Raw genomic sequence first — 27699 nt, 5'->3', positions numbered from 1 at the left:
ATTTTTTTTAATCTGATTTTTTTTAAAGAGACTCATCCTTAGACCTTCCATGTTCTCAGAGGGAGACAACTGAGTCTGCTTCCGAGCTTACTGGTTTCCTTTTCACAAAGCCAATCCACTAGGCAGTTTCCACAAGTAGTAAGCTACTCTTGCCCCCTTACCATCCGGAGAAACAAGAAAATAGAACAAACGCCAGCTCAGAACACTAAGTAATGTCTAATTGCCCCTGAAAGATAGTCTGGCAATAGGTGGAACTGGTTTGTCCCATGTTTTTGAAGTCCTGAGGAGATAGAGGCCATGTTGCTTACCTGAATTGCTTATATTCAACCAGTGAGCCAGGAACAGCTAGGAATGGGGTCCAGTGACGGGTGATCCCTGTCTTAATACTTTTTTACTAGTGGTTCCTAACCTTTTTTCCATCAAGACACATGCTCAAAATGCTTACACAGTGTTTGTCTTGCCCAGAGGGCTAGCTGTGACTATACTTTTCCTTTTCTACTGGAGAAAACATAGTAAGCGAACATTTTGAATTTGCTATTATTGATATTTCTGAAGTATTTACTTCATTGTTTTATTAGTAATAACAAGTGACATGCAACATATATCTCACAACTGATCATGACCAAACACAGATAATGTTCATAGTTATAGTTTTATGTAAGATTAAAAAAAATTTTTGTTTTTCAAAATAGTAGATGGGCTTTGTTAGAAGTCTCTTGCTACATTTGATTTCTTAAGAACACACACACAGCAATCTCTGGCCTTCCACCTGTTCACATAAAATGTAGTTCTTTGGGGGCACCTGGGTGGCTCCATCAGTTAAGCATCTGCCTTCGGCTCAGGTCATGATCTCAGAGTCCTGGGATCGAGCTCCCCATCAGGCTCCCTGCTGAGCGGAGAACCTGCTTCTCTTTCTCCCTCCGCTCCTCCCTCCACTCTTGTGTGTGCTCTCTCTCTCTCTCTCAAACAAAATTTTTTTAAAGATTTTTTTTTAAGATTTTATTTATTTAACAGAGCATACACAAGCAGAGGGAAGGCAGACGCTTAACTGACTGAGCCACCCAGGCACCACCCCAAAAAAGTTTTTTTTTTTTTTTTTAATTAAAATGTAGTTCTTTGTATTTTTTTCATTGTTGATTTTCTTTAAATCATTTTTTGTTAGGGGCGCCTGGTTGGCTCTGTCGTTAAGCATCTGCCTTCAGCTCAGGTCATGGTCCCAGGGTCCTGGGATCAAGCCCCACATCGGGCTCTCTACTCTGCGGGAAGCCTGCTTCTCCCTCTCCCACTCCCCCTGCTTGTGTTCCCTCTCTCGCTGTGTCTCTCTCTGTCAAATAAATGAAATCTTTAAAAAAAAAAAAAAACTTAAAAAAAATCATTTTTTGTTAGTTGATTGCTTGTTGTGAACCATGCCCTTTTTGAATACTGGAGAACTGGCAAGAGATGGCGAGCCAGCCCTTCTTTTAAGGAGCCTGTAGTCTAGTGCTGGTGATAAGGCTTGTTTTAGGAAATCGCTTGTATTGGGAAAGTCATTTAACCTCTCCAAAGTTCAGTTTCCTCATCTAGGTAGTGGGTTAATAATACCTCTCTAACAGGCATTATTATGAGGACTTTGTGAAATAATTCATGTAAGAGCACTTAGCACTGGTGCCTGGCTCAGAGTAGGCACTCAGTAACTACTGTTCATTCAACTTGGATGTAGGGAACCATGCAGGGCACTATCATTAGAGTCTTAAATTATGATATGAAGGACATTTTTTATTTTGGTTTTTTAAAGATTTTATTTATTGAGAGAGAGAGAGAACGGGAGTGGTGGAGAGGGACAAGCAAACTCTGCATCCACTGCTAGCCCCATGAGGGGCTCGATCCTGTGACCCCAAGATCATGACATGAGCCAAACCCGAGTCAGATACTCAACCAACTGAGCCACCCAGGTGCCCCTGAGGGCCCTTTTTTTAAAGTGTGAATTAAGAGACAGCAGGAACCGATAGCTAGAGTGTATTAGGAAAGGCTTCATGGAAGATGTAGGATTGAAAGAGGCTCAGAACTTAGATGATCAAGCTGTAGTAGTATTAGGGTAAGAAGTGGAGCTGCTGATTTGGGGGAAGAGTTAGGCCCTCCCCCACTCTGACACTCCCCCACTAACAGGGGGTTTCACCAGCTTTTTGTCCCCACATAATATCTGTGTTGCTTCTCTAGTGACCTCTCAGAAAGTAATTCTGCACCCAGTGGTAAAACCCTGTGGGGCTAATCCTTGTTAGCATTACTAGTATTTCCATGGCAACCATCAGATGATGTATGTTACTGGGGCAAGATGTGAGAAATATTTTCATCAACAAATGCCCAAATTTACTGGTAAAATGTCCCACTGGGAGATTGCCCAACTACTTAGCTGCTGTCTCCAGAATCTTAAACCCTGCTTTTCCACATTTTCGTGTTTGAAAATTTAGTAGGAGATATTTTTTTCAGAAAAAAATCTTACCATGAATTTTTTTATAAGGAAATAGCATTTTTACACAATAGACATAACAGATAAGGTAAATCTGAGAGGAAGAAAAGATTTTATATCTAATTTACATAGAGTCTTTGTGACTCTTGGTAAGTAATTAGGGACAGAGATAAAAATGATTTGTCTTCTGTCCATTTTACTTAAACAAAAGGAAAGATTTAAAAATATAATTCTTCATATTTAAAAATAAAAATTTCCTGCTGAAAATTGAACTCATTCTGTAATATGCAGATTTTATAGAATTTGTTTTATTCCCTGGGACATTCAGGAGTGTGTTATAGACAACCTGAAGGTTGAACATGAGTGAATATATGCATGTTTTCCCTATACTTAACAAATTTGTCAGCTACGTGCCTGGTACGGTTCTCAATAGTGGGGTTGTGAGCAGCAAATGAAACAGAGGCCCTGCCCTTTTGGAATTGACATCAAGGGCAGAGAGAGAGGCAGTAACTCAATTAACAAAGAGCTATATGTCAGGTAAGTGCCATAGAGAAAAATTAAACAGAGGATGGGAATAGAGACTGACACGTGTAGCGTAGGGTAAACAAAGCAGACCTCTCTGATGAGATGACATTTGAGACGAGACCTTTGTGCATGACTGAACAGCTTGTGAATAGCTAAGGGAAAAGAGTGTCAGGCAGAGGGATAGCAAACACGCACATCTGATGTAAGAGCATACTCAACAGGGCTGAGGACGGGAAGGAGGCCAGTGTGAGTGGAACAGAAAGAATACAGTGGATAAGAGTAGATGAGAGATGAGGTTGGTGTTGGGAAGGAATCTTGTAGAGCCTTTAAGCCATGATAAGAACTTTATCATACTTTATTCTGAGTAAGATGAAAGCTTCTAGACTGTTTTGAGCAGGGGCATGATCTGACTTGGGTTTCTAAAGGATTGCTCTGCTGTGTGGAGAATGAGCTGTGGAAGGACAAGGCTGAATGCAGAAAGACCAGTTAGGTGATTGCTGGGGTCAGTAGTCTAGGTGAGCAATTATGCTGGCTGGAACTAGGGTGGAAGAATGGAGACAGAAATGGTGGGTTGCTGCATATTTAGTTTTCTCAGTAAGTACTCATTCAGTGTCTATTATAAACCAGGCACTGTTCTAACAGCTTTTTAGACACCAGCTCATACATGCTCATAACAGTCCTCTGACGTTGATTTCAAAGGTATAGCCCACAGGATTTGTAGATAGACTGGATGTGGGTGTTAAGGGGTGAAAGGGTGTCAAGGATGGTTCCTGTGTTTGGGACTAAAACTCCTAAGAATGGAGTTGCCTTCTCCTGAAAAAAGGTGAACTTGGGAGAAGCATGTTTGGGTGGAATCAGGAGTTTGGTTTTTGTACATATTGAGTTTAAGATGCACAGTAGCTATCCAAGTGGATGTGTTGAGTAGGTAGTTGGATATCTGAATTTAAAGTCAGAGAAGAGGTCAGTGCTGGAGGTAAATTACAAAAGAAGTCTCAAAGCATTCTGGAAGAAGTGCCAACTGGATATCTGGTTTTTGCTGCTAAACCTAACCGGAAGTAGATATGAGGGGTCTTTTCCCTTAGGCATGGTCATGTGGTGGCATTTTCATTGACCTGCATTTGAATACTAGCTCTTTTGTTTACTAATTAAGTGACCTCAATTATGTGACTTAATCTCTTCTAGTTTCAGTTTCTTCATCTATAAAATGGGTTAATTGGACTCATCCCATAGTATTGTTAAGATTAAATGAAATAACTGTACATTACCTAGAGCAGTGCTTGGACATAGGAAGTGCATTAATAAATATTTATCTTCCCCTTTTTCAGGTTTAGTCTCTCTCTCTCTCTTTTTTTTTTTTTTTAAGATGTATTTATTTGACAGAAAAAGAGAGCACACAAGCAAGGGGAGCAGCAGAGGGAGAGGGAGAAGTAGACTCTCCGCTGAGCAGGGAACCCGATGCAGGGCTTGATCCCAGGACCACTCAGGCACCCCTCAGGTTTAGTTTCTTGCATTCAACCCAAACTAATATAGAACATGAGCTTCTCTTCCAGGATAAAATAAATCTGAACTTAAAGCCTACTCCCACATATGCTTTTTTGGTGGTGCCTATTTAATAACAATCTCCCCAAAAGGGATTTCAAATCTATTTCTTATCAAATGATAATCTTTTAAAAGAAGGAATTCCAGTGAAGTTTATAGAAGGCACAGGGAAAGAAGTTGTAGGTTCTGAGTATTAAAAGGTTTCACATACAAAAGCAGTGATGGTACAGGTAGAAGCACCAGGCTGCAAATCCACCGATCAGTCATGGGTAATTTACATCAAAGCCTAAGTAACTCCGCATGAGCCATGGTGATGACCTATAGAGGGAAATAGTGCCCTTTACTGGGGCTGGACTACTTAAATCAAAGGGAATTATCTCATTAATTCCCTGATGATCCTAGTGGAACTTTACTAATGGGACACTCTTGGGGTTTAGCTTAATCCCACTTCTATTTTCTATAATCATAGCTTGACTGTCTCAAAAAGTACTCACTTAAGGTGTTCACATTTCATTTCATATAATGAATATTTGAGCACCTACTATGTGCCATGTACTTCTTTAGGGAAACAATGATAACTAGAAGGTATAACTCCTTTCCTTAAATTCTTCACTATATAAGACAGAAAACAGACATGTAAACAAATAAAATAGAGTGTATGCTGAGTGCTGAAATACTGAAAGTGATGTAGTCATTTTACCCTGGGAGATTATAAAAGCAATATAGAAGTCACCTCTGGACTGGGCTGTTAAGATTTAGAATTGATCCAGTAAAAAATTTCAGGTAAAGAATTCTAAAAAGGGAGCACACGGTAAGCAAAATCATGGAGGTATCTTCAGGGTAAGAAGAAAAAGGCATAATTTGATTAATATAGTAGTTTTGTTTTTGTGGTGGTGGGAAGGAGAAAGTGACTACTAGTTTGGAAAGCAATTTTTTTCCTAACCCTTCTCCAGCTCCAAACAAGAACATTTTAACTTTCTAACCTTTTGAGGTCTTGATGAGTTCCCTGGTGAGCCATCTGACCAAAAGACCAATAAGTAAATAAATAAACAAAAATTAATTAAAATTACTGGAATTTTCTTTCTTTCTTAGGCTTAGACATGACATTTATTTTCTAGGGGCATCCTGAATGGGTCCCTGTCACACCATTTGTCTTCTAGTGAAAGACACACAACAGTTTACCCCAGCCTATTCCCATCACTGTCCTAAATTAAACTTTTGCTAAATAGAACATCATTCAAAGTAGCTGGCTTCTCCTCAGCCTTCCTGTTTATTATGACAAGGTTCTCCATTTCTTCTCCAAGCATCTTCAAGCAGTTTTCTTTTGAAAGCATAAATATTTCACATTGCAGGAAATCCTTGGTACTCAGTATTTTCAGCCCTGAGGGAGCAGGAAAGCCTGGTCCAAAATACACATGTTCACAGTGCCTCGGTTTATCTAGATAGTAATTCATCTTTACCTTGGTTCCCTTCTCATATCCGCTCCTCCCTTTGCCCCTAAGAACTTTCAGGTTGTCTCTATTATTACCATACCACCATCCACGGATGAAAGAGAGTGCCTAAATTTTTGGCAACTCTGAGCTGTCATTCTCCCCACCCTCCATCAATCCCTCTGCCAAATTTTCTTGGTCTCTTTCTTTAGGCTCTTTAAGATCCTCCCTCATTTACATTTAATCTTTTAGACTTTTTTGTGCCAATAACTTAAACATCAGATCTCCAGTCAGGGTTGATCTTTGAGATTATTAGAGCTAGTGATGACGGCAGTAGCAACAAGCGCTCCCACATAGAGTACTTACTCTATATCAGACACTGTCCTAAGCACTTTACCTCTCTTAATTCATTTCATCCTCACAACAGCTTTTTGAGATAGCTGCCACTTTATCCTCACTTCACAGGTAAAGAAACAAAAGCATGAAGAGTTAAGCAGTCTGCCTGAGCTCACACAGTATGGTATTTGGTAGAGGAGGACCACGTTCCGTTTCAGACCCTGAGTTAGCAAGGCAGTTTTCCCCCAAGAACTGAGTCTTACTCATCTCTGCATCCTCAATTCAGAGTATAAAAAACAAATGTTCCATCCATGTTGGAATCAGCGCCAAGTGCCAGGCCATCAAGTTAACACAGAGGATTGTGTCCTTTTGGTTAAAAAAAAAAAGAGGACAAAGAGTGAATCAAAACTCTGTGAATACAGTATATTGGGAATATCTGGGCCTATTTTATTATGAGTCCTCATAGAACATTTAAAAATAAAAACTTTTTAGTCTCTTCTCTCTGGCTTCTGAAACATTTTTTCTTAACTGGTAGTAGGGATCTGACACTGAATAATGACCCTCTTTCAGCAACAAAAGTAGATTGACATTTGTCCATTTTTCTTTTTCAGTTAAATCCTGTGCTGCCAGAATTGCTGGTCTTTGATGTTGAGGGATTATGTTTGTGACCATGATTAAAAGGATGATAATAAAACCATTATAATGCTCTAATTTTAAAGTTAGTTCAAATAAAATTAGCATTGTCCCTGTCTCATTCAGTGCACCTTCTAAATGTTAAAGAGCACATACTTGGTATAAGCAGGACCAACAGTCATGCATTGACTTTATCAGGCATCTCCTCACATGAGTAATAAACATTGTTAGTAGCGTCAGACCTGCCTCATTCCAGCGTCCCTAAAAATTGTTGGCTATGTGACTATTAATTTTTGTCTTTTATAAAAATGGTAATAAAATGGAAAGAAACTGGAAGAGGAGTCGAGAACTAACTAACTCTGTGATCTTAGGTAAGGCCCTTGCCATTACTTGCTCACATCGTGTCCTGGTAGGCCTGATTTTGTTGACCCGCGCCTCTGTTTCATCATGTGCTGTCTTCAGGGTTTAAACCAGAAGGTCTCTGAGGTTTTAACTTCCAAATTGCATGTTTTCCTTTGAATGAATGCATGTTCTATTTGGAGTTTTTACTTTATTAGAATTAATAGTAATAGTTCTAACACACTACATATTTAATCTGTGCTAAACGTGTTGTCCATGTTATTGCATTTTAATACTGGCATAACTTTAAAAGTCTTTTAATTACCACTTTTCAGATGAGGAAGCTGAGATGTAGTGGTTATATAATCTCTCAAGGTCACCAAGCTGTTTACTTTGTTCTTCCTCCTCTCAAGACTTACTATATTTTGTCTCAAGTTACTTGTGTACTTCTCATACCATCTTCCATATATACAAATATTTATTCTGTGACTTATATTGGCTGCTTCATGAGTATTCATCTCCTCTCCTTCAGCTATTTGTGGATGGAGATTGCATCTTATATTTCTTTATATTCCTCATAGGGGTTTGAAACTTTGTCAATTTTCAAACTTAAAAGTCAAAAAATAAATAAATAGATATCTTCTCTTCCCCCCTCAATTTTTCTAAGTTCATGCTGTCTGAGGTTCCCTGTGATTACTGATCACTCTCCCCAGCCTCATATTACTGAAGATACTGATCTTTGGTTTGATGTTTACAATATTATTTTCTTTCTTTCACTTTTCTCCCTAGAATGTCATCCTATGAATTTACTTATTTTAAGAAAATAAAAATAGCTTTATTTTCCCCAATATTAATACATATTTCTATAGAATATTCAAACATTACAGAAAAATAATTTTTTCCAAAGTGAAAATCTATAGGAATCTAATGTCCCCCAGAGGTAATCACAGATAACATTTTGATGAATGGCTTTCCAGACATTCTTATACAAGTGTGCATTCTTATAGGTATGTGTACATATAAATACACACTCATAATTTTGTATGCTAGAATCGAATGTGCTATGTTTTTTACTTTAGGTTACATTGTGAAATCTTTCCATATTAATACAGGTAGATGCATATAGCATTCCACGACATTGATTAATGTTTTCAATCGAGTCAGCTAATAGCAAATATTTAGGTTGCTTCCAGCTTCTTACTATTAAAAACAATACTATACGGAACATCCTTGTACAGCCATACCTCATTTTACTATGCTTTTGCTTTATTGCAATTTGAAATTAATGAATTTTCTCCATATTGGAGGTTTGTGGCAACCTGCATCGAGCAAGTCTACCATTGCTAGTTTGCCAACAGCATTTGCTCACTTTGTGTCTCATGTGTTGCATTTTGGTAATTCTTGCAGTATTTCAAACTTCTCCATTATTATATTTCTTTTGGCAATCCGTGACCTGTGATCTCTGATGTTACTACGGTAGTTATTTTGGGGGTGCCACGAAACATGCCCGCAGGAGACGGCGAACTTAATCAATAAACGTTGAGTGTGTTCTGACTTCTCCACTGCTCTCCTGGCAGCCACTCCCCCGTCTCTCGACCTCTCCTCAGACCTCCCCATTCCCTGAGAGACAGCAATGTTGACATCAGGCCTCTAAGTGCACAAGTAAAAGGAAGAGTTGCACATCTCGTCACTTTAAATCCAAAGCTAGAAATGATTACGCCTAGTGAAGAAGGCACGTCAAAAGCCAAAAGGGGCCAAAAGCTAGGCCTCTTGCGCCAACCAGTAGCCAAGTGGCAGATGCAAAGGAAGAGATCCTGAAGGAAATGACAAGTGCTACTCCGGGGAACACACGAATGATAAGGAAAGAAAACAGCCTTCCTGCTGACCTGGAGAAACTGTGCGTGGTCTGGATGGAAGCTCAAACCTGGCACAACACTCCCTGAAGCCAAAGCTGAGCCCAGAGCAAGGTCCTAACTCCCTTCCATTCTGTGAAGGCTGAGAGAGGTGAGGAGGCTGCAGAAGAAATGTCTGAAGCTAGCCGAGGTTGGTTCACGAGGTTTAAAGAAAGAAGCCATCTCCATAACACAGAAGGGCAAGGTAAAGCAGCGGGTGCTCATGTAGAAGCTGCACCAAGTTCTCCAGAAGACCCAGCTAAGACCATCCACGAAGGTGGCCACGCCCAACAACAGATTTTCAGTGTCGATGTAAGAGCCTACTTTCGGAGGACGATGCCATGTAGGACTTTGGTAGCTAGAGAGGAGAAGTCAGTGCCTGGCTTCCAAGCTGCAAAGGACAGGCTGACTGTCTTGTGAGGGGCTAATGCAGCGGGTGTCTCTGAGTGGAAGCCACTTACCATTCTGAAAACCCTAGAGCCCTGAAGCATGATGCTAAATCTACCCCGCCCGTGCTCTGTAAATGGGATAACAAAGCCTGGGTGACAGCACATCTGTTTACAACAAGACTGCCTGAATATTTCAAGCCAGCTGTTGAGACCTGCTGCTCAGAAAAAAAGAGATACCTTTCAGAATATCACTGCTCATTGGCAGTGCACCTGGTCACCCGAGCGCTCTGATGGAGTGGAGATGTACGAGATTAATGTTGTTTTCATGCCTGCTAACACAACATCCATTCTGCAGCCCGGGGACCAAGGAGTCATTTCAACTTTCAGGTCTTATTATTTAAGAAATACATTTGAAAGGCTAGAGCTGCCGTAGATAGTGCGTCCTCTGATGGGTCTGGGCAAAGTAAACTGGAAACCTTCTGGAAGGGGTTCACCATTCTAGATAACACTAAGAACATTCCTGATTCACGGGAGAGGTCAAAATAACAATGTTAACAGAGCGTGGAAGAGGTTGATCCCAACCTTCGTGGAGGACTTGGAGGGGTGCAAGACTTCAGTGGAGGAAGTAGCTGCAGATGGGGTGGGAACAGCAAGAGAACTAGAATTAGACGTGGAGCCTGAAGATGGGACTGAATTGCTAGAAACTCGTGATAAAACTTGAAGCGAAGAGGAGTTGCTTCTCGTGGATGAGCAGAGAAGTTGGTGTCTGGAGATGGAATCTACTCCTGGTGAGGATGCTGGGAAGACTGTTGACACGAGGACAAAGCACTCAGAACGTTCCATACACTTAGTCGATAAAGCAGCAGCAGGGCTTGAGAAGACGGACTCCAAATTTGAAAGAAGTTCTGCAGTGGGTAAAATGCTATCAAACACCATTGCCTGCTACAGAGAAATCGTTCGTGAAAGGGAGAGTCAACTGATGTGGCAAATGTCGTGCTGTCTTATTTTAAGAAACTACCACAGCCTCCCCAACCTTCAGCGACCACCACCCCCATCAGTCAGCAGCCATCAACAGCGAGCAAGACCCTCCACCAGCAAAAAGAGGACTCGCTGAAAGCTCAGATGATGGTTAGCATTTTTTAGCAATAAAGTATTTTTAAGCTGAGATACATAAATTTGTTTAGACATAATGTTACTGCACGCTTAATAGATTATGTGTAGTGTAAATACAACTTTTATGTGCACTAGAAAACCAAAAAATTCATTTTACTCGCTTCAATGTGGTATTGGCTTCTTTGTGGTGGCCTGGAACTGAACCTGTGATATATCTGAGGTAGGCCTGTACTGCTTTTTTGTACCTTGAAAACAGTTTTTCCTGTTTCTATGTCCCAGTATTAAAACCAAATTTTTAACAGTTTAACCAGTCCAAGTTATGAAGGCTTTTTTTCTTTGTTTTCTCCTTCTTCTTTAATGCTAAGGAATTTTAAGATTCTCGAAATTTCTTCTAATAGAATTTAGGGCTCATAAGGAAAATTCCCTCTAACAGATGCTGCAATTTGATTGCCTGTACTGAATTCACCTGGCTGTCAAGGTTTCAAATAGGTTTAGATTTGCAAAAAGCACTGGGTAATTCAGGTAGCTGACCTTATTCTGAATATCACCAGCTTGACAGGAATCGTGAGATTTAACTAAGGCCAAGATGGTCTGAAGGCGGTCAGGTAGCCCAAGCTATATTAGAGACTCTCTTGGACACTAGTCTCCTCTCAAAGTGATCTTCCTAGAGGTAAAAATGGTCTTTTCCTATCAGGTAGCCTGACTCCGGAGTCTGAGCTCTTAACCACTAAGCTATAATGTGTCTCCTTTAAATGTTTGACTCCTCCGATGTGCCCAGGGAAGGCTTTTAACCTACATCTCTTATTTGAATCGCTGGCCTTTTTTTGCAGACAAGGAGGTAGACAAAACAAAACAACACAACATCATGACAACTAAATGCAATAGGGGAGCGTGAACTAGATCCTGGGCCAGAAAATAAACACTGGTGGGAAAACTGGCAACATCCCAATAGGTATGCACATTAGTTCACATTATTGTCTCAGTGTTAATCTCCTGTACTGTACTATGGATCCAAAAGATGTTGACATTAAGGGAAGCTGGATGAAGGATCTATGAGAATTTTTTTTAAAAAAGATTTTATCTAGGGGCTCAGTCATTAGGCATCTGCCTTTGGCTCAGGTCATTTTCCCGGGGTCCTGGGATCGGCCCCGCATCAAGCTCCCTGCTCTGTGGGAAGTCTGCTTCTCCCTCTCCCACTCCCCCTGCTTGTATTCCCTCTCTCGCTGTGTCTCTCTCTGTCAAATAAATAAAATCTTAAAAAAAATATTTTATCCATTTATTTGAGAGAGAGGGACAGAGAGCGTGTGTTTACATGTGGGGGGAGGGTCAGAGGAAGAGGGAGAATCCCAAGCTGACTCCATGCTGAGCCCAATGCTGAGCTCGATCTCACAACCCTGCAATCATGACCTGAGCCAAAACCAAGAGTTGGATGCTCGACCAACTGAGCCACCCAGGCACCCCATTAAAATTTCTATATTGTTTTTCTAACTTCTCTGTGTCTAACACTATTTAAAAAAACAAAATCAGATTGATAGTGCCCCCAGACACATGGCAGAAGAAAATAAATCATCTCTGGAGGATGGTACCTCCATCCAAAGTTCAAATTATCTCCACAATTTTCTAATAAAATAATCAGATTATAAGTAAAATAAAAACAAAGCCAAACATATCCATAAAACAAGGACTCATGAGCAAGAACCAGCAGAAACAGACCCACAAAGACTTTAGATCCTAGAATTATCAGATATAAATTATAAGACAACTTTGTTGATTTTGTTTAGATACATAAAAGATTAAGATCCAATGGCAAATGTCTAGAAAGAAAAAGTAATAATAATTGAAATTAAAACCCAATGGGTAATATAAAAATTGAAGACTTCTAAGACATCATTAAAAAAATAAATCTGTAAGGTCCAGTTTGGGAGAAAGGATATGCAACACCTACATCTGACAAAAGACCTGTATCCAGAATATATAAAAACCTCTAAATTATAAAAAGATGCCTAATTTTTCAAATGGGCAAAGAAATGGAATAGACATGTCACAGAGGAAGACCTATGAATGGCCAAAAAGTACATGAAAATATGCCCAACATCACTGGTTACCAGGGAAATGTAAACTGAAACTACAATGAGATAACTTGACACATCCTTAAGAAGGCTATAATTAAAAAGACTGACAACACAAAATGCCGGCAATTGTGGAACAACTAAAATTCTCATACGTTGTTGGTGGGAGTATAAAATGTCAAAACCCACTTTGGACAAAAGCCTTGCGGCTTCTTAAAACATCATGAACAGAGCTTAAGAACACATGAAACAACTGAAGAGCAAGTTACCAAATTAAAAAACTCATCAGAAGGAATAAGACTAGTCAGAAGGCATTATTCAGACAACAGTACAGAGACAGAGATGGGAAACAGAAGATAGGTCAGCATATGCTCTCTAAGTATAAACTCCAGATCCATAAAGGGCAGAGGAAATAGGAGAGAAGATACTTGCTGATAATCTAACTGATGAATACACCAATTCAATCCTTAAGAAGCCCAGTAAAAAGTAAGCAAAATACAAAAAAATCTGAGGCATAGCAAGTGGAGTAATACTGATGTTTGCAAATATTCAAAGAAAAGCATTTTTAATTTTTTTAAATTTTTTATTATGTTAACCACCATACATTACATCATTAGTTTTTGATATAGTGTTCCATGATTGATTGTGCATAACACCCAGTGCTCCACGCAGAACGTGCCCTCTTTAATACCCATCACCAGGCTAACCCATCCCCCCAACCCCCTCCCCTCTAGAACCCTCAGTTTGTTTTTCAGAGTCCATCATCTTTCATGGTTCATCTCCCTCTCCGATTTACCCCCCTTCATTCTTCCCCTCCTGCTATCTTCTTCTTTTTTTTTTCTGAACATATATTGCATTATTTGTTTCAGAGGTACAGATCTGTGATTCAACAGTCTTGCTCACTTCACAGCACTCACCATAGCACATACCCTCCCCAATGTCTATCACCCAGCCACCCCATCCCTCCCACCCCACCCCTATTCCAGTAACCCTCAGTTTGTTTCCTGAGATTAAGAATTCCTCATATCAGTGAGATCATGTGATACATGTCTTTCTCTGATTGACTTATTTCACGCAGCATAACACCCTCCAGTTCCATCCACGTCATTGCAAATGGCAAGATCTCATTCCTTTTGATGGCTGCATAATATTCCATTGTGTATATATACCACATCTTTATCCATTCATCTGTCGATGGACATCTTGGCTCTTTCCAGTTTGGCTATTGTGGACATTGCTGCTATACACATCAGGGTGCACGTACCCCTTCGGGTCCCTACATTTGTATCTTTGGGGTAAATACCCAGTAGTGCAATTGCTGGATCGTATGGTAGCTCTATTTTCAACTTTTTGAGGAACCTCCACACTGTTTTCCAGAGTGGTTGCACCAGCTTGCATTCCCACCAACAGTGTAGGAGGGTTCCCCTTTCTCTGCAGCCCTGCCAATATCTGTCATTTCCTGACTTGTTAATTTTAGCCATTCTGATTGGTGTGAGGTGGTACCTCATTGAGGTTTTGATTTGGATTTCCCTGATGCCAAGCGATGTTGAGCACTTTTTCGTGTGTCTGTTGGCCATTTGGATGTCTTCTTTGGAAAAATGTCTGTTCATGTCTTCTGCCCATTTCTTGATTGGATTATTTGTTCTTTGGGTGTTGAGTTTGATAAGTTCTTTATAGATTTTGGATACTAGCCCTTTATCTGATATGTCATTTGCAAATATTTTCTCCCATTCTGTCGGTTGTCTTTTCATTTTGTTGACTGTTTCTTTTGCTGTGCAAAAGCTTTTTATCTTGATGAAGTCCCAATAGTTCATTTTTGCCCTTGCTTCCCTTGCCTTTGGCAATGTTTCTAGGAAGAAGCTGCTGCGGCTGAGGTCGAAGAAGTTGTTGCCTGTGTTCTCCTTTAGGATTTTGATGGACTCCTGTCTCACATTTAGGTCTTTCAACCATTTGGAGTCTATTTTTGTGTGTGGTATAAGGAAATGGTCCAGTTTCATTCTTCTGCATGTGGCTGTCCAATTTTCCCAACACCATTTGTTGAAGAGACTGTCTTTTTTCCATTGGACATTCTTTCCAGCTTTGTCAAAGATGAGTTGACCATAGAGTTGAGGGTCCATTTCTGGGCTCTCTATTCTGTTCCATTGATCTGTGTGTCTGTTTTTGTGCCAGTACCATACTGTCTTGATGATGACAGCTTTGTAATAGAGCTGGAAGTCCGGAATTGTGATGCCGCCAGCTTTGCTTTTCTTTTTCAACATTCCTCTGGCTATTCGGGGTCTCTTCTGGTTCCACACAAATTTTAGGATTATTTGTTCTATTTCTTTGAAAAAAGTGGATGGTATTTTGATAGGGATTGCGTTGAATGTGTAGATTGCTCTAGGTAGCATTGACATCTTCACAATGTTTTTTCTTCCAATCCATGAGCATGGAACATTTTTCCATTTCTTTGTGTCTTCCTCAATTTCTTTCATGCGTATTTTATAGTTTTCTGAGTACAGATCCTTTGCCTCTTTGGTTAGATTTATTCCTAGGTATCTTATGGTTTTGGGTGCAATTGTAAATGGGATCGACTCCTTAATTTCTCTCTCTTGTCTTGTTGTTGGTGTATAGGAATGCCACTGATTTCTGTGCATTGATTTTATATCCTGCCACTTTACTGAATTCCTTTATGAGTTCTAGCAGTTTTGGGGTGGAGTCTTTTGGGTTTTCCACATACAGTATCATATCATCTGCAAAGAGTGAGAGTTTGACTTCCTCTTTGCCGATTTGGATGCCTTTCATTTCTTTTTGTTGTCTGATTGCTGTGGCTAGGACTTCTAATACTATGTTGAATAGCAGTGGTGAGAGTGGACATCCCTGCCGCGTTCCTGACCTTAGGGGGAAAGCTCTCAGCTTTTCCCCGTTGAGAATGATATTCGCTGTAGGTTGTTCATAAATGGCTTTTACGATATTGAGGTATGGACCCTCTATCCCTATACTCTGAAGAGTTTTGATCAAGAAAGGATGCTGTACTTTGTCAAATGCTTTTTCTGCATCTATTGAGAGGATCATATGATTCTTGTTCTTTCTTTTGTTAATGTATTGTATCACGTTGATTGATTTGCAGATGTTGAACCAATCTAGTAGTCCAGGGATAAATCTCACTTGGTCATTGTGAATAATCCTTTTAATGTACTGTTGGATCCTATTGGCTAGTATTTTGGTGAGAATTTTTGCATCCATGTTCATCAAGGATATTGGTCTGTAATTCTCCTTTTTGATGGGGTCTTTGGTTTTGGGATCAAGGTAATGATGGCCTCATAAAATGAGTTTGGAAGTTTTCCTTCCATTTCTATTTTTTGGAACAGTTTCAGGAGAAGAGGTATTAATTCTTCTTTAAATGTTTGGTAGAATTCCCCTGGGAAGCCATCTGGCCCTGGGCTTTTGTTTGTTGGGAGATTTTTGATGACTGCTTCAATTTCCTTAGTGGTTATAGGTCTGTTTAGGTTTTCTATTTCTTCCTGGTTCAATTTTGGTAGTTGATAAATATAAGAACATATTATGAGCAACTCTATGTCAGCAAATTAGATAACCTGGAAGAAATGGATGCATTCCTAGAGATGTGTTTGTATTTCTTTGGTGTTGGTTGTGATCTCTCCTCTTTCATTCATGATTTTGTTGATTTGGGTCATTTCTCTTTTCTTTTTGATAAGTCTGGCCAGGGATTTATCAATCTTGTGAATTCTTTCAAAGAACCAGTTCCTAGTTTCGTTGATCTGTTCTACTGTTCTTTTGGTTTCTATTTCATTGATTTCTGCTCTGATCTTTATTATTTCTCTTCTCCTGCTGGGTTTAGGCTTTATTTCCTGTTTTTTCTCTAGCTCCTTTAGGTGTAGGGTTAGGTTGTGTATTTGAGACCTTTCTTGTTTCTTGAGAAAGGCTTGTATTGCTATATACTTTCCTCTTAGGACTGCCTTTGCTGTATCCCAAAGATTTTGAACAGTTGTGTTTTCATTTTCATTGGTTTCCATGAATTTTTTTAATTCTTCTTTAATTTCCTGGTTGACCCATTCATTCTTTAGTAGAAAGCTCTTTAGCCTCCATGTATTTGAGTTCTTTCCAACTTTCCTCTTGTGATTGAGTTCTAGTTTCAAAGCATTGTGGTCTGAAAATATGCAGGGAATAATCCCAATCTTTTGGTACTGGTTGAGACCTGATTTGTGACCTAAGATGTGATCTATTCTGGAGAATGTTCCATGGGCAGTAGAGAAGAATGTGTATTCTGTTGCTTTGGGATGGAATGTTCTGAATATGTCTGTGAAGTCCATTTGGTCCCGTGTGTCATTTAAAGTCTTTATTTCCTTGTTGATCTTTTGCTTAGATGATCTGTCCATTTCAGTCAGGGGGGTGTTAAAGTCCCCCACTATTATTGTATTGTTGTCAATGTGTTTCTTTGCTTTTGTTATTAATTGCCTTACATAATTGGCTGCTCCCATGTTAGGGGCATAGATATTTACAATTGTTAGATCTTCTTGCTGGATAGACCCTTTAAGTAGGATATAGTGTCCTTCCTCATCTCTTATTACAGTCTTTGTTTTAAAATCTAATTTGTCTGATATAAGGATTGCCACCCCAGCTTTCTTTTGGTGTCCATTAGCATGGCAAATGGTTTTCTACCCCTTCACTTTCAATGTGGGGGTGTCTTTGGGTCTGAAATGAGTCTCTTGCAGACAGCATATTGATGAGTCTTGTTTTTTAATCCAATCTGATAGCCTGTGTCTTTTGATTGGGGGGAAAGCATTTTTTTAAAAAGATTTTATCTATTTGAGAGAGAGAGCACGTGCAGGGGGGAGGGGCAGGGGGGAAGAAGACTTCCCGCTGAGCAGGGAGCCTGATATGTGACTCTATCCCAGGACCCTGGGAGCAGGACCTGAACCGAAGGCAGATGCTTAACCAACTGAGCCACCCAGGCGCCCAAAGGAAAGCATTTTCTTTTCCTGGTCTCTCATCTTAGGTTTCAACTAGTGTGAAGCATATTCTACTAATTATTTTAATCTGTCTCCTTGACAGATTACCAGACCTTGAGCTCTGGTATCCAGGACATTATTTAGCACATCATTGGTGTCTGGAGCATATTTGGAGAATGAATGATTTATATTTTCTGATTAGAAAATCAGTTTTCCTAGCAAGTTAATTTTCACTTTATAATACAGAGCATCCTCTTTAAATTCTGCAAAGCATAACTTTACTACCAAGCCAGAGCAAACACAGATACATCTAACAATTCTTTCAAGTGAAAAATTAAAGATTTTAACAGAATAAAATGCAGTTTTGTTCAAGACTTTCATTTTATTTTAATTTTTAAGTAATCTCTACACCCAAAGTGGGGCTTGAACTCATGACCCTGAGATCAAGAGTTGCGTGCTCTTCCAATTTAGCCAACCAGGTGCCCCCATTTTATTTTATTAAACTCTTTGTGTTTTTTTTTTTTTTAAGTAAGCTTCATGCCCAACGTGGGGCTTAAACTCATGACCCTGAGGCCAAGTCTCATGCTCCACTAACAGAGTCAGCCAGGCACTCCAAATTTCGTTTATTTTCTAGTAATCTCTACACCCAACGTGGGGCTCAAACCCACGACCCTGATATCAAAAGTCGCACGCTCTTCTTAATGAGCCAGCCAGGTGCCCCCAAGCCCTTCATTTTAATGTTTAATAGGAATCTGTTTTTCTGAAAAACCCAAAGTTCAATGTCTGTAAAGGCAGATGCTTATCCACATAATCCATGTTGTGTTCTTGGGTTCTCATAAAGTGTTTGCTGTTACATGATGACGGTGTGGCTGTAGACATCTGCTGTGCTGCTTTACTAATTCATCCTATCTTTGTTCAGACACATGGAACTTGCTCTTTACCTAAACTTTATGTTACAGGAAGACTGTGAACACATTGCTGATCGGTTCCAGACCACCACAGTAAAGCGAATACCACAGTAAAGCCAGCCAAATAAATTTTTTTTGGTTTTCCAGTGCACATAAAAGTTGTATTTACACTACACATAATCTGTTAAGTGTGTAGTAACATTTTGTCTAAATAAATTTATGTATCTCAGCTTAAAAATACTTTATTGCTAAAAAATGCTAACCATCATCTGAGCTTTCAGCGAGTCCTCTTTTTGCTGGTGGAGGGTCTTGCTCGCTGTTGATGGCTGCTGACTGATGGGGGTGGTGGTCGCTGAAGGTTGGGGAGGCTGTGGTAGTTTCTTAAAATAAGACAGCACGACATTTGCCACATCAGTTGACTCTCCCTTTCACGAACGATTTCTCTGTAGCAGGCAATGGTGTTTGATAGCATTTTACCCACTGCAGAACTTCTTTCAAACTTGGAGTCCGTCTTCTCAAGCCCTGCTGCTGCTTTATCGACTAAGTGTATGGAACGTTCTGAGTGCTTTGTCCTCGTGTCAACAGTCTTCCCAGCATCCTCACCAGGAGTAGATTCCATCTCCAGACACCAACTTCTCTGCTCATCCACGAGAAGCAACTCCTCTTCGCTTCAAGTTTTATCACGAGTTTCTAGCAATTCAGTCCCATCTTCAGGCTCCACGTCTAATTCTAGTTCTCTTGCTGTTCCCACCCCATCTGCAGCTACTTCCTCCACTGAAGTCTTGCACCCCTCCAAGTCCTCCACGAAGGTTGGGATCAACCTCTTCCACGCTCTGTTAACATTGTTATTTTGACCTCTCCCGTGAATCAGGAATGTTCTTAGTGTTATCTAGAATGGTGAACCCCTTCCAGAAGGTTTCCAGTTTACTTTGCCCAGACCCATCAGAGGACGCACTATCTACGGCAGCTCTAGCCTTTCAAATGTATTTCTTAAATAATAAGACCTGAAAGTTGAAATGACTCCTTGGTCCCCGGGCTGCAGAATGGATGTTGTGTTAGCAGGCATGAAAACAACATTAATCTCGTACATCTCCACTCCATCAGAGCGCTCGGGTGACCAGGTGCACTGCCAATGAGCAGTGATATTCTGAAAGGTATCTCTTTTTTTCTGAGCAGCAGGTCTCAACAGCTGGCTTGAAATATTCAGGCAGTCTTGTTGTAAACAGATGTGCTGTCACCCAGGCTTTGTTATCCCATTTACAGAGCACGGGCGGGGTAGATTTAGCATCATGCTTCAGGGCTCTAGGGTTTTCAGAATGGTAAGTGGCTTCCACTCAGAGACACCCGCTGCATTAGCCCCTCACAAGACAGTCAGCCTGTCCTTTGCAGCTTGGAAGCCAGGCACTGACTTCTCCTCTCTAGCTACCAAAGTCCTACATGGCATCGTCCTCCAAAAGTAGGCTCTTACATCGACACTGAAAATCTGTTGTTGGGCGTGACCACCTTCGTGGATGGTCTTAGCTGGGTCTTCTGGAGAACTTGGTGCAGCTTCTACATGAGCACCCGCTGCTTTACCTTGCCCTTCTGTGTTATGGAGATGGCTTCTTTCCTTAAACCTCGTGAACCAACCTCGGCTAGCTTCAGACATTTCTTCTGCAGCCTCCTCACCTCTCTCAGCCTTCACAGAATGGAAGGGAGTTAGGACCTTGCTCTGGGCTCAGCTTTGGCTTCAGGGAGTGTTGTGCCAGGTTTGAGCTTCCATCCAGACCACGCACAGTTTCTCCAGGTCAGCAGGAAGGCTGTTTTCTTTCCTTATCATTCGTGTGTTCCCCGGAGTAGCACTTGTCATTTCCTTCAGGATCTCTTCCTTTGCATCTGCCACTTGGCTACCGGTTGGCGCAAGAGGCCTAGCTTTTGGCCCCTTTTGGCTTTTGACGTGCCTTCTTCACTAGGCGTAATCATTTCTAGCTTTGGATTTAAAGTGACGAGATGTGCAACTCTTCCTTTTACTTGTGCACTTAGAGGCCTGATGTCAACATTGCTGTCTCTCAGGGAATGGGGAGGTCTGAGGAGAGGTCGAGAGACGGGGGAGTGGCTGCCAGGAGAGCAGTGGAGAAGTCAGAACACACTCAACGTTTATTGATTAAGTTCGCCGTCTCCTGCGGGCATGTTTCGTGGCACCCCCAAAATAACTACCGTAGTAACATCAGAGATCACAGGTCACGGATTGCCAAAAGAAATATAATAATAATGGAGAAGTTTGAAATACTGCAAGAATTACCAAAATGCAACACATGAGACACAAAGTGAGCAAATGCTGTTGGCAAACTAGTAATGGTAGACTTGCTCGATGCAGGTTGCCACAAACCTCCAATTTGGAAAAAACACAGTATCTGCAGAGTACAATAAAGCAAAGTGCAGCCAAAAGGGTATTCCTATATTGAAGTCCTAATTTGGAGATAAGATAACCCATTTTGACAAGTTTACCATTTTGATGCCATCATTTACTGAGAAGTTGGCAAGTTCCTTCACTTCCCTGAGCCTGTTCCCTCATTAGTAAATTGAGCATGATAGGCACTACTTTGGTTATGACAATTGAGATAATGCATTTAAAGCATCTAGCACAATTCTTGGCACATAGTAAGTACACAGTACATATCACTAATGTTATTTTATTTTATTTTAAGATTTTTTTTTTATTTGAGAGAGAGAATGAGATAGAGAGAGCATGAGAGGGGGGAGGGTCCGAGGGAGAAGCAGACTCACTGCTGAGCATGTAGCCTGATGCGGAACTCGATCCCGGGACTCCAGGATCATGACCTGAGCCGAAGGCAGTCACTTAACCAACTGAGCCACCCAGGCACCCCTCACTGTTATTTTAGGCAAGGATGACTAACATTGTGTTTCTAAGTGATTAAGAAAACTAAAACAAGCTGGTGGTGTCTGAAATTAAATTTAGAATAAGGAAAAAGAGGTGGTTTGGTTTTATTTTGTTGTGTGTTTTGTAACTGTTGAAAAATTTGAACTTTAGGCTGAGATTCTTACGTTGCCATCTAGTTCAGGGGAGCAACATTTATTGAATCTATGGGACCAAAGCGAAGATGGACAGTTGCTTATATAGCACTTGAAGATAAAAACAACTATTGAGAGGCACCTGGGTGGCTCAGTCAGTTGAGTGTCTGACTCTTGGTTTCAGCTCAGGTCATGATCTCAGGGTCATAAGATTGAGCCCTGCATGGGCTCCATGCTCGGCAGGGAGTTTGCCTGGGGATTCTCTCCCTCTGTCACTCCCCCAACCTTCGCTCACTCTTTCTAAAATAAATAAATACATCTTTTTTTTTTTAAGTTTAAGAAAAAGAACAACTATTGGACACGTATCTCTTAATGTGAGAGCCTCACTGAACAGCTAGCCTACCATATCAACATTATTAACCATCCCACCTCCTAACCATTTCAGCACACAGTGATCTCTCCCAAGAACTCATAAAGCTTACTGACCCCTTTTTGGCCTCAAAAAAGCACTGAGGCAGTTAATTAACCTATCCTGTGGCTCTTGTCTCCTGGGCAGTGTTCAGGGCCAGTGCACACTGGGAGCTGGGCTGGGACTCCTTGAGAAAGACTAGAGTTCAAATCTTATCAAGGAAGCATTCTTTCAAAATACTCTCCTGTATATTCAAGAGAAGGTGCTGATACACTAAATGTATTAGGTGTTTTGCTGTGTTGGAGCATTAGAGAATAAATGGATTAGGGTGAGAAATAAGTGCCTCAGCCAGTGTTCCCCAGAGAATTAGAAGTTGCAAAAGATGTCCTTGAGGATTGAATGGCAAAAATATTAACAGACATTGGGGTGCCTGGCTGGCTCAGTTGGTGGAGTGTGCGACTCTTGATGCCAGGGCTGTGAGTTCAAGCCCCATGCTGGGTATAGAGATTACTTAAAAGTAAAATCTTAAAAAAAAAAAAAAAAATTCTTAACAGGGCGCCTGCGTGGCTCAGTCGGTTAAGCATCTGCCTTCAGCTGAGGTCATGATCCCAGGGTCCTGGGATCAGGTTCCATGTAGGGTTCCATGCTCAGTGGAGAGTCTGCTTCTCCCTCTCTCTCTCTCTCAAATAAAAATCTTGTAAGGAGCGCCTGGGTGGCTCAGTCATTAAGCGTCTGCCTTCGGCTCAGGTCATGATCCCAGGGTCCTGGGATGGAGCCCCGCATCGGGCTCTCTGCTCGGCGGGAAACCTGCTACTCCCTCTCCCACTCCCCCTGCTTATGTTCCCTCTCTCACTGTATCTCTCTCTCTGTCAAATAAATAAATAAAAATCAAAAAATCAAAATAAAATAAATCTTTTAAAAATAAAAATTAAAAAAATCTTAACAGACATGACAGGGAACTTCAAATAGTGCCCATGTTGAATGGAAATGAGAAATGGAGAGAGGGATGATTTACCTTGGCCCTGCTGAGGAAATAAAGGAATGAGAGAATATAAGTAAGTAAATTTCTAAGAGAGAAATAAAGGAGTTTCTAAGGTAGTAGGTTTATCTCTTACTCTTTTGTGTAAAACACTGAGACTTTCTCTCAATTTAGTAGATGTTTGCTGAGCTTCTGCTGTGTACAGAGTAATAATGATGATATCGAACATTTGGGAGCTTACTATTTCTAAGCCTGTTTCCTCTGACTAGCAAAGCGATCTTTACCGAGACAGACTCATCCGTGGTGGAAGTAGAGATGGGGGTTGGTCTTATTTGAGCACGAGGGAACACATGGACCAGGGGTGGGAAGCCAGCATTTCATCCTATAGTCCTTACAGAGTAGCAAGTTGCAGAGAAGCTTGGGAAACGAAAGGCAGAAAAATCTTAACAGATGCCCTTTGCACAGCCTCTGAATCCACCCTGAAGGTCTCCTCTGTTTGCAGGCATCAGAAGTTGAGAGACAACTCTCCATGCAAGTCCATGCCCTCAGAGAAGACTTTCGGGAGAAAAACTCATCAACCAACCAGCACATCATCAGGCTTGAAAGCCTTCAGGCTGAGGTGAGCCTCCCCCGTGTGGCGGTGCTTGGAGATGGAAGTGCTTTTCTCAATGAGGCACTCCACTAGATCTTTCGGATAAGGAGTCCTCTGAATTGGGAAACAAAACCCTGCTCTATCTAAAAATCTCTAAAGAGAGATGTATCTGTGAGAAACTAAATGGGGAGCACTTGATTCAAGTTCCACTGGGTAGCCTCTTGTCTGGAAGAATAAGGTTGCTCAGAGTTACTGCTGAGTGTGTTGAAATCATGAATGACCTACTTTTACTGAATATGTTGATCGGTCCAAAAACATTCTTGCCAATCCTAAATAGAAGATGGGAAAGAGAATTTTCCCTTGCTCCATTCTATTTAGGTCCAGTTCAGTCCACCTTATTGGGACCTATTATATTCTCACATACAAAATGAGAGTAATAGAAGTAGCTGCTTCATAGGGTTGTTGTGTTTGACAAGTTAATACATGGAAAGCACTCTGTGCAGAGTGTATGAGCCAGATCACGGCAGGCAGGGTCTATGGCCCTCAGTGGGCCAGAGGGAAAGAAAAAGTAGCACTTAGGGGACAACTCTGTGAGAACCCAGTTGTGGGAGGTGAGAAAAGGGGAGTCCTATCACCAGCCCAAATGGGGGGGGGGGGCCTCCCCCTTCCCCAGAGGATTCCGCCTAATCTGATCCTGAGGGCTCCTAAGCTGGTTGTCTGGACAGCAAACCTTTGGCTAAGTTACACCTGAAGGGCTAGACTAGGGCCAGCTGAATCACATCCCCACTGTGGTTAAGGAATCAGTAGGTGTGGTCAGGCCCAGAGAAGCCCAGATGGCTGCTCCCCTGCTTTGGAAATGACCTGAAGATGTTTTTCCTAAAGTCTGTCAATATCTTCTCTTTTCTCCTGCCTGTCATTCCCTTCCTTTCTCCCTTCCCTTGGAAATACTACTGGTATTGAGCAGCAGGTTCTTGAAGTAAGTAGTTGGTTCTGGTGGGGTTTGGCATGCCTGTCTGTGACCACTTGTGTGCATGACTTGCCATTCAACTGCCTTTGCCAAGCTCTGACTCCTTCGAGTTGCCTGTTTTCCTCTCCCCTCTGCTTACTATTTTCAGACCCTCGTGACTCAGGGTCATTCCCAGGAATGTTAATTTGGCAGATTTGGTCACAAGCTTCAGGGTATATAGGGTGGGGTGATGGAGTGTCGATGCCTTGCTTCATCCGGTAACACTGCTACTTTAAAAAGCCAATCTATGAAGTTGGTTAAGCACGTTACTTCATGTAGCTCTGAACTTCTAAGTTTTTTTTAAGGGACCAGGATTGTCTATCAGAACTGTATTACCTCATTATTTCACTGAGTGGAACTTGAGAAAGAAAGATTATTCATGGAAGGAAAATATAAAGGTCAGAGGGTATTTAAATGAAAATCAACTAGAGTAAGAATTCCTTCACGCAGGTAACGTGCTTCAGTGTGGGGAATAGTGGTCCCATTCACAGAAGAGACTTAGTCCTTTTTGTCCCTCACCCAGGTGCACACTTGAGACAGTATTTCTTTGTTTGGCCAGATACCTGATCTCTCTGGACAAAGGCCACATACTTCATTTCCCCAGGACAGCATCCTATCTGATTGATTGGTGGCCAGGGAAGATCTGTGCCCTCTGAACAGAATTCTAGCGTGGAAAACGAGAACAGACAAAAAACAGAGGGAAAGGTGGATTTCAGAGAACCTCAGACATATTACACATTCATTTCAAAATCTCCCCAGGAAAGGGTTGGAGGTGGGTCTCCTTAATGGATTGTTCTCCAAGCCAAACTGGAGAGCGTGGGGAACATCTTAACCATGTTGGGAGCAAGAAGCCGGGTGAGAGATGAGTCCAGCAGGGAACTGATAGACGGGAGGAGCCAGTGGGATCTTCATGCAGGACTTGGGAAGGCTCCCGTGGCCCCTTAGCAAGGCAGTGTTCTTGGGGTGAAGCGTCGCTGGTCTTGTGGAGTGCCAGCCCAGCCCCTGAGCCTACAGACCTCGCAGCCAGAAGACTTGGCATCTCTTTCCTCTTTTCCTTTGTTTTCTCACTGACATTGAAGAGACTGACAGGCCTTCCTAAAAGATTTATATCTCCTGAGACTGGCTAGATATGCAGTGTACAAACACACCAGCCTGTTTAATAAAAGGAGTGAAATTGCTCCTATTCACAAATGACTGGCTCAGGCAAAAAGACGCTTTGAGTAAAATCAGTTACTCACTTGTGTCTGTGTCCTGTTGCTTCCAAGACAAAGGCTGAGGCAGGCACTACTTTGTTTCTGTACCCTGCCGGCTCCCCCATTAACTTGGGACACTGGCTCTGAACTGCAACCTCTAGAGCCAGACCTGTTAGCAGTGGGGGAAAGTACAGAAGAGACCCGTAAAAGTATGACAAGACTGTGGCTCAAGAGGCTGTCTCAGGCATTTTCCTGCGCCTGTGACTTGAGAAGGAAGGATGGAACCGCAGGTTGGGTTCCACTCCCCCATAAATTGTGGGGTTGAGGTGAAGTTATAGGCTGGCAAGGTGGAGCCCTTCTGTGTCTTATCTGTGGAATTTCCAGAACACTGACCTTCCCTTCCTCTGCCTGGCATCCCACATTCCAGCTTCCCCAAAGCTCATCTCCCATCCCTTCCCAGACAGGTTTCTAGGAGGGAGGGGCTTTCTCTGCAGCTTGGGAGTCACAGCTGTTCTGTCAGAGATGGGGGCACCAGGCCGCTGGGCAGAGCACTTGGGGAGACACCTGCCTTCATGTTTGGGGCTAGTCCCTCCCTTCCTACTCATCAGCCTGGGTGTAACCGCACACCACCCCTGTGACTCCACCCTTTCAGATCAAGATGCTGTCGGATCGGAAACGGGAGCTGGAACATCGTCTCAGGACCACCTTAGAGGAGAACGACCTGCTCCAGGGGACTGTGGAGGAGCTCCAGGACCGGGTGCTGATCCTGGAGAGGCAAGGCCATGACAAAGACCTACAGGTACTGAGGCAGAGAAGCTGCCCTACAGAGCCGGGCCAGAGGAAAGGAGCATGTAGCTGCCTAGCCAGAAGGAAAGCTGAGGGGCCAGCACCACCGTAGGGCTCAGGAGGGATAAAGCCGAGGTCTCTCTTTTGGCCCTGTTGTTATTCTCCTTGGGCACTCACAAACTTGGCCAGTCTGGCTCTGCTGAAAACAAATGCATCACTACCCACAGGTCATCCTTCCAATTTGTTCTGAGCCACTGGCCCCTGGAGCAATTTCAGAGAGTTCTTTCTGGGCTATTAACATGACTGGAACATGAGGAGTGTCATTCTGCCTCCTAGGGTTTGTGAAATCTGCCAGAGGTTTCAGAGGGAGCCTGTGACTTTCTGTGCTTGCTCACAATTCTCTCTGCTGCTGCTTTCCTAGGCTGATGCATTTAGTCAGCTTGCACTGAGCAGAAATCAAGAAGCTGCCCGCTGAACACAGCAGGACTTACATCCTGCTTCTAACGGTTGCTAGAAAAGGCATAGGCTGACCCTTTGTGAACCTAATTGGCCTCTTTTTCCTTCCTAAAGGAAATCACTTCATGGCCATATTTGTCCTTATCTGGGACCTGCCACCAGTCCTCAGCTGAATCCCCAGGCTCACACTTGACAACCCCCTAAACAAAAAGATAATTGCCCCTAGCCTCCCCAGAAACAGAGTGTGACATGTGCTACAAAGGCGGCTTTGCCAGAGTGGCCTAGGAGCACCTGGGGCCAGTGGCTAAGAGTGCACCGCTTCCCTTGGGCACCCTCTGAGGGTGCCAGGCAGTGGGGGAGATTGCAACAGTGTCGTTTGTGTGCGGGTGGTCAGCCAAATGTGTGCGAGCATCAGGCAGGTTCCTCCCCAAAGACCAGGCCATGGCAGGCCCCACTGGGCTCAGTGGTTGGCTGTTGAGGAAGACTCTAGGATGTGGGATAAGGAAACATCTTAGGCTAACATCACTTGTTATTGACACCATCAGCTAAGCTGCCACCTGAGTGATTAACCTCCTTAAGGGCAAATGAGCAGTTTTCCACCCTCCAAGTTTTTTGCACCTTCAGCTTGGAACGTTGCAGGCAACATTCCGTAAATGTTGAATAGAAAATGATGCTGGCTAAAGCCTCACAGCTGTTTACAA

At 42.1% G+C, this 27699-nt stretch overlaps 1 protein-coding gene across 4 annotated transcripts in view; it reads left to right on the top strand.

Moving 5' to 3' along the window:
- The window catches only part of BICDL1 (BICD family like cargo adaptor 1), a 94994-nt gene that overhangs the window by 46845 nt on the left and 20450 nt on the right, over positions 1 to 27699 (top strand). For all 4 annotated transcript variants that reach the window (XM_028116541.2, XM_028116539.2, XM_028116540.2 and 1 more), the window contains exons 3-4: positions 23468 to 23584; positions 26409 to 26555. In XM_028116541.2, the coding sequence (XP_027972342.1) occupies positions 23468 to 23584; positions 26409 to 26555 (264 nt within the window). The remainder of the gene's footprint in view (positions 1 to 23467; positions 23585 to 26408; positions 26556 to 27699) is intronic.

This window comes from Eumetopias jubatus, unplaced genomic scaffold (assembly GCF_037043125.1).
Source record: "Eumetopias jubatus isolate StellerSeaLion01/CBP00866 unplaced genomic scaffold, mEumJub1_p1.0 scaffold_16, whole genome shotgun sequence".
NCBI classification, from domain to species: domain Eukaryota; kingdom Metazoa; phylum Chordata; class Mammalia; order Carnivora; family Otariidae; genus Eumetopias; species Eumetopias jubatus.
Note: the sequence above shows the minus strand (reverse complement) of the source record. Positions and strands in the feature narration are given on the sequence as shown.